This window comes from Penaeus chinensis, chromosome 10 (assembly GCF_019202785.1).
Source record: "Penaeus chinensis breed Huanghai No. 1 chromosome 10, ASM1920278v2, whole genome shotgun sequence".
NCBI classification, from domain to species: domain Eukaryota; kingdom Metazoa; phylum Arthropoda; class Malacostraca; order Decapoda; family Penaeidae; genus Penaeus; species Penaeus chinensis.
In genome coordinates, this window is record NC_061828.1 from 23,134,694 (window position 1) to 23,142,193 (window position 7,500).

Sequence of the window (7,500 nt, forward strand, 5' to 3'; positions counted from 1 at the left end):
CGGTATCACAAGACATGTTCGTCACTTCCCATCAGAGCATATGTCCGTGTATCTTCAGGTGTCTTATAGGCACTATACTAAGCCCTCTCATATTCTGTTATCAGTGATTATCAGCTCTTTAAACACCAGGCGGGGATAAGACTTTTTAATTCGTTTCAGAATGAATTCATATTTACGCAAAGGCAGTGGTAACACTGGTTGTGAATATATTTCATGTTTTGTTGTACATCTACTTATTTTAGGATCAATACTTGCCAAATTATCTTTAGTCACAGCTTTCCCTAGGGAACTCTCGAAGACAAAGGAAATTACTTTCAAGAAAACGTTCTGCATGTATCTGCTCAACACACTCAAATAAACAAACCAATTGTGTATAATCACCAAGAATCAAGACAACAATGCCAAACATGTTACATGAATAGACACAAAAATATTGACATTTAGGCATGCAAAACGGGAACCTCACCTCTCCTCTAAACAGGGGTCCACTTAGTAAACCCTTTCTCCAACTCATTCAATACCCCCCCCCCCCCTCCTTTTTTAATATGCACCAATTTTAGTACCGCCAACACTGAATTTAGTGTATTCATCAGAATATGTTATTGATACATCACCACATGCTACAATGGAGGTTGATGGAAATACAGTAAATGATATATCCAAGTGAGGAAATTTGATGTCAGAATGTGCTGGGTCCTAATTGGGAAGATTCTGAACTTGAGAACTAGTCACTAGAAGAATCAAAGCCTGATTGGACCGGCGCCAAAGTCTGGGCCAGAGAACTGTCCAGAGCCAGAGCCACCAGGAACTGCTGCGACAGCATCCTCCTAACGAGCCACACGCCATCTAGGTGATGGCATGTGGTGGGAGGGGAGGGGGTGTGGGCAGGTCGGACTCCACGCGGAGACCGTTTTCATCAGCAACGAAGCTGAAGTCAACTGGAGTGCCATCAGGAAAGGTGAATCTGAAATGAGGAAACAAATTAAATTTCTGGTGGCTCTACAGCCAGTTTCCCCTCCTAAGAACAAATGCGAGGCGATTATATTACGTTTTATTCCCGTTTTTTTTTTTTTTTTTTTACCTATCCGCATAGGAAATCACATTTTGCTGCATTTTAGAGGGAATGAGGACTTTCTTAAGAGGGGAAGACACCGCCCTCTCTTGACAGTAATGCGGCCTTCATCCTGTTTGACCCGAGATTCCCCTCATTTTGCAATCATGCTTGCTAGGGAGGGCTATATATAGGTCCTGGAGGACCAGGTCAAGGGAGAGAGAGCATCTTTTAGCCGTGGGGCGCTGGTCTATGGTCGCAAGGGTAACGAGCTAAGAGGCGGTAAGATGGAATCTTTTTTACTTTTCTTACTCTTTTTAATGAGGTGATGTGCTCTTTTCTCTTTGCGGAGGTTTTGTCAGTCTTTTGGTACATTTTTAGGATAGTTGCATTTTTACTTGTATTCCTTTTTAATGTGTTTGTGTTTAGTGTTTTTGTGACCTATTTAATGTTCAGAGCAAATTATTTTTGCCTTTTAGTACTCCTGCATATTTGGGGGTGCTCGAGGATGGTGAATCTCAATTTTTAATAAATTGTTATGATTTCTCTTTTCAATAGATTTTTACGGTTTTAATAAACTTTTGTAATTTGATTTCTTGTTTAAGACCCCATTATGTATCCCCTCGCGTTCAAAGGACTTTAAGAATTAAAGTAATTTGATGGTCAACTTCAATACCATAAGTCTGCACCCGTTATCGGCTTTAGGTCGACACGCACTCCATAACCATGCTAACCGCAGTGTTGACCCTCGAACCTTGGTACCTTCTGTGCACTTACACTTGCTTTCTCTAGCTTTACTTACGCTCTTCTACATGCCTCTTACATTACGAACATTAACTTACGTTCCGGGACGAATTAACCAGGTGGTGGCAGCTAAAAATTTCGTAATAAGGATCGACGGTTAATCTTATAGATCACGACAATGCCACGGCGGCCAGTTATATGCGCAACGCATATAACTTTCTGAAGATGAGTAGAAATGTTTTCATTTTTCTCTGCATACATGTGTATAACAGTACAAATTTACATGTAACAGTATATGTATATAAACGTATACTATATATATATTATATATACAAATTCTACATGTAGAATACATAATACATGCATATATATATATATACAAATATAGAATACATACATATATATATATATATATATATATATATAGAGAGAGAGAGAGAGAGAGAGAGAGAGAATGCATACATATTTATATACTGTGTGTATGTGTATATATGTATATATATGTGTATATGTATGTATATATATGCAAATATATGTATATACATGTGGATATAAATAATTGTATGTGTCCTAAAGAACATATACAAATCTACTAAACATACTGCATTTTTCTGGCTATGCAGTGTTTTGAAATAAAAAATACGGTGTCGCAATCCCAAAAATTTTTATATATAACCATGAAAAATTTAACATTTCGTAGTTCTTTATATTCTGATAAATATGCCACTTTTAGTAACGATTGCATGCCCCTGAGACATACACATGATGAGCTGTGCTCGTCATTATTCATAGGGACGCTTTATTTTCCCTGAATAAGACTCTATAGGTAGGATATTTAGTCCTTATAGGAAATATTAGCATCCCTCAAAAAATGTATTGGTTAATATTGCGATCAGACGGCGATTGTTTAGTTTTTAACATCAAAATATATGTATTGCACAGGTGCTCAGAATTAGAATCCTTTAAAATATAGGGTCACTTGAGCTTCGTTTGTTGATTTTTTTGATAGACTAATATTTCGCTTTGCAGTGACAATTTAGTGGATTCTACAATAACTCCAGGGGAAAAATCTTTCTTTTAGCTATTTCGTGCACTACTGTATGACGAAAAATATAGACACCTTGCTTTTAAATGCGTGACCAACATCAAAGGACGGACCACACGAGCACCTAGAACCAGATCCTCGCTGGTCACTGCATCCACATCAGCAGTGGGAGTATCCACGACTTGTAACTTTGCAAAAATAATCCAAAACCATGTAACAGGATTGGTACATCATGTTTAATCAATATGAATAAACTCCATCTGCAAGTACGTTTATCTTATAAAACATATATGATATATCACTGTTAATAATTATCATTGATTCTTAATAGGGATGCAGAAAAATAAAGTATTTTATGGATACATATTTAATATATACATGTAACTTCACTAGTGAGCATCATGGTTATATCTTATCTCTAATAATAAAGGCTAAAAAAATATGATATCGCTGGGTCAGAAATGGCAGCAGATTTTACGTCGCATTATCATTGTGATTCAATTTAAGGGTAACCATAGGCGGTGCTGGGTCCTTGTGAGGACGCTGAACCTGAGAACTGGCCACTAGAAGAACCAAATCCTGGTTGGCCAGCACCGGTACCAAAACCTGATTGGCCAGATCCCGAGAACTGTCCTGAACCAAAGTCTGAGCCAGAGAACTGTCCAGAGCCAGAGCCTGGCCGGCCACCTGACGCTGCAGCAGCGGCATCCTCCTGACGAGCCTTCTCGATCTGGGCGATAGCGTGTGGTGGGAGGGGAGGGGGTGTAGGCAGAAGGTCGGACTCCACGCGGAAACCGTTTTCATCAGCGACGAAGCTGAAGTCAGCTGGAGTGCCATCAGGGAAGGTGAATCTGAAATGAGGAAACATATTGACTTTCCGTCTGAAGAAGAGAATATGGTTTAGATATAATCTTACCAAAAGCAAATGTCACACTTACGACCAAGCACCCTGCTGTGCTACGGCTCCAGTTTCTCCTTGTGGGGCTCCTTGTTCCTCACGAATGATGCCGTTTGCAGTTTCGAAGTTGAAGTTGTAGTTTCCGAACTCATCGGGGCCTTGGCGATCGTCGGTAATGATGGGAATGAAAGGACCTGAAGCTCCAGCTCCAGAACCACCAGCACCGAAGCCTCCCGAGGAACCGCCGAATCCTCCAGTGGCTCCACTGCCGAAGCCGCCACTACTGGAACCAGGAGCTCCACCCCCAAATCCTCCCGTTGCTCCACCTCCGAACCCTCCACTGCCTGACCCAGGAGCTCCACCTCCGAACCCTCCACTGCCTGACCCAGGAGCTCCTCCTCCGAATCCTCCACTGCCTGACCCAGGAGCTCCACCTCCGAATCCTCCACTGCCTCCAGCTCCACTTCCAGGTCCACCTCCTACTCCACCGAAACCGCCGGATGAACTTCCACTGGGAAGTCCGTAGGATCTAGACGGTGAACCTTGAGGTAGTGATGCCACAGCGGCCACCACAGCGCATATCACGAGTTTCTGAAGATGGAAGGAGAAAATCATTACTTATTTCAAATATATATTCACCTGTCTTTCTCTGTGTGAGTGTGTATAACAATACATATATGCTTGTATTAATAAAAAAAAGAAAAAGTTTATAGATATATCTACATGTACATATATTCACATATATAAATATATAAATATATATGTATATGTGTGTATGTTTATACACACATATATACTGTATATGTATATATATATATATATATATATATATATGTGTGTGTGTGTGTGTGCGTGTTTGTGTGTGTGTGCGTGCATGTGTGTTTGTCTGTGTGTGTATGTGCATGTGTTTATTTTATATATCCAGACACGTACGCACACATGTATGTATACATATATGTATATGTATATATGAATACATTTATTTATTTATATTTATATATATACATATCATTTATGCATGTAACTGTGTGCATATTTTCTTTCAAAAAGTTTGAATTTTACCGCAAACATGGTTATCCGATGAAGCGGTCGGACTGACTGATGCTCATGCTGGAACCGGACTCTTATATACTCAGACTCTGGCATTTCTCTCTCATTCCCGGGACATGCACTCGGACGCACGCACGTACACACGATGGATAATGTCATACTAGCCCAGATGATATTCTCCCGATTATTTCATCAATACACAAGGTCTTTTTTCATACTCTGTTGTGTTTTCCTAGTTGTCACGATCACTTTCTAAATATCCTTTACTCTCTGAACTTGATTTGTTTCCAAAATAATTCCATTTCACTACGTCCCATCTGTCTCTCTTTCTCTCTCTTTCGGTCTCCCCCTTTGTCTCGCTCTCTTTCCCTACCTCTCTCTTCCCTTCTCCCTATCTAACATTTCATTCATTCCGATCTGTCTCTCTCCCTTACGTTTCCCCTTTTCTATCTCTTTCTCTCACACATTTTTTCTCCCTCTTTAACATTCCACTCGATCCTATCTCTTTGCCTCCCCCCCCCCCCCCCGCGTATGTCTTTTTTCCCTCTTTTTCCGGTTCCATCCCTTTATCTCTAACGTAATCACTCTCCCTCACTAATTCCGTTTTTTCCCCTTTTTTTCTGTTTCTTTCCTTTCTCACACTCAATCACTCCCTCCCCCCCATCTTTCTCTCTCAACCCCTTTCCCTCTCTTTCCTTCTTTCTCTCTAGGGTTCTATCTCTCTTTCGATCTCTTACCCTTCTCTTTCTTCTTTTTCTCCCCTTTTTTCTTACCCTTCTCTCTATATATATTACGCTATCTGTCCAATCTTACTAAAATAAAAATTGGCAACTCACCCTGGAGTCTAAACCTCTTTGGATAAAAGATAAAAATTAAGATCGAGTGGTCGAAAGCAATAAAAAAAATGTATCATTCCAGACATGCAATAAACATAATTATTAAGTGTTAGCTGCTTAGAATCAACAAAAGAAGAAAAAAAGGCGACTCGGAATGCTCCAGGGTCCAGGTTGAGTTGCAAAGTTTTCTTTTTCTGAGACAGGAAACTCTATCTACGTCTCCTTTAACCACCACTGAAAGCGACTCTTACCTCAATGACTGGGCTGATTGATACGTCATTATTTCGTATTTTGTCAAAAATATTCATTCTGCCCGAAAGGGGGAGCCAGGAGACTGTAACCCACGCCCACCAGGAACATCAGCGGCATTATCGTCTTATTGAAAATGAAAAATAATTTGTTGAACTCATCTTTATAAGTATCCCACATAATAGATTTACATACAGTCTCTCTCACTCTCTCTATATATGTATGTGTGCGTTTGTGTATATATGTATGTATATATATATATATATATATATATATATATATATATATATATATATATATAAATTACTGGATATCTCGAGATTGATATTGAATTTCGTATTCGATAAAAGTAACCACTATATTTGTTAGCACATATATACACACACCTGTGTATGCGTAAATATATACCACTCATATGTAGGTATATATACACACACATATGAGTGGCACATATATATATATTTAAATATCCTGAAAAAAAAAATCGAGAATTATACCACCAAAAGTGTCAGTGCAGGTCAAAACACAGCTAAGAAAATATGATAAGATGGAAAATCATCACATATTTACGTAGTAAAACATATTAGCTGATCTCTTAAATTGATAAAGAGTCGGAGAAGCTACAATCTCTGAAAGCAATGTATTCCAAAGCCTACAAATAGTAGTAAATATACATATGTATATATGTATATAGATATATACATACATACATATACATAGTATATATTATCATTGTTGATTATTAACTCCTTTTTAAGGATCCAACATATCCAAGACAGGCAGATTCGTCTAGTTCCCTCATTTTGTCTTTGTATGAACGGGTGCATAAGAACATGCATTTGAATATGTCTCATTGGCCTCCATAATTATATCGCTCCATCGACTATTAATCATAATTTCGATCAATAAAAAGGGTGTAGATAAACAGTATAATATATGAATACACATTTAATGTAAACATGCATCTTCACTAGTAAGCGTTACAGGTATATCTCATCTCCAATACTGAAGGCTGAAAGGTATTGCGATATCGATGGGTCACAAGCGGCAGCAGATATTAGGTCGCATTATCATTATGGTTCAGTTATGGGTAACCATATGCGGTACTGGGTCCTTGTTGGGAGGAAGCTGAACCTGAGAATTGGCCACTAGAAGACCCAAATCCTGGTTGGCCAGCACCGGTACCAAAACCTGATTGGCCAGATCCCGAGAACTGTCCTGAACCAAAGCCTGATTGGCCGGCGCCAAAGCCTGAGCCAGAGAACTGTCCAGAGCCAGAGCCTGGCCGGCCACCAGAAGCTGCAGCGGCGGCATCCTCCAGACGAGCCTTCTCGATCTGGGCGATGGCGTGTGGTGGGAGGGGAGGGGGTGTAGGCAGAAGGTCGGACTCCACGCGGAAACCGTTTTCATCAGCAACGAAGCTGAAGTCAGCTGGAGTGCCATCAGGGAAGGTGAATCTGAAATGAGGAAACATATTGACTTTCCGTCTGAAGAAGAGAATATGGTTTAGATATAATCTTACCAAAAGCAAATGTCACACTTACGACCAAGCACCCTGCTGTGCTACGGCTCCAGTTTCTCCTTGTGGGGCTCCTTGTTCCTCACGAATGATGCCGTTTGCAGTTTC

The 7,500-nt window shown here is 39.9% G+C and overlaps 2 protein-coding genes across 2 annotated transcripts in view; both read right to left on the bottom strand.

Annotated features, from left to right (window-relative positions):
- Nucleotides 1-3,191: 3,191 nt before the first annotated feature.
- LOC125030005 (pupal cuticle protein 20-like) lies at nt 3,192-4,840 on the bottom strand. Its single transcript, XM_047620216.1, has 3 exons — nt 4,801-4,840; nt 3,779-4,329; nt 3,192-3,691 (listed from the first exon to the last, which is right to left on the bottom strand). Exons 1-3 carry the CDS (start codon nt 4,807-4,809, stop codon nt 3,343-3,345), a joined length of 909 nt encoding a protein of 302 aa, XP_047476172.1. The 5' UTR covers nt 4,810-4,840; the 3' UTR covers nt 3,192-3,342.
- Nucleotides 4,841-6,805: 1,965 nt separating this feature from the next.
- The window catches only part of LOC125029901 (pupal cuticle protein 36-like), a 1,332-nt gene continuing 637 nt past the window's right edge, over nt 6,806-7,500 (bottom strand). Inside the window, exons 2-3 of the mRNA XM_047620086.1 lie at nt 7,418-7,500; nt 6,806-7,330 (exon numbers count right to left, since the gene is read on the bottom strand). The exon at nt 7,418-7,500 is cut by the window's right edge and continues 432 nt beyond it. Of these exons, the coding sequence (XP_047476042.1) occupies nt 6,958-7,330; nt 7,418-7,500 (456 nt within the window). The 3' untranslated portion in view covers nt 6,806-6,957. The remainder of the gene's footprint in view (nt 7,331-7,417) is intronic.

What these genes read in the sequence shown, in the direction of transcription:
- LOC125030005 (XM_047620216.1), bottom strand. An exon ending in GCACAGCAGGGTGCTTGGTC is followed by an intron (nt 3,692 to 3,778) that starts GTAAGTGTGACA and finishes TCCTCATTTCAG; the next exon opens with ATTCACCTTCCCTGATGGCA.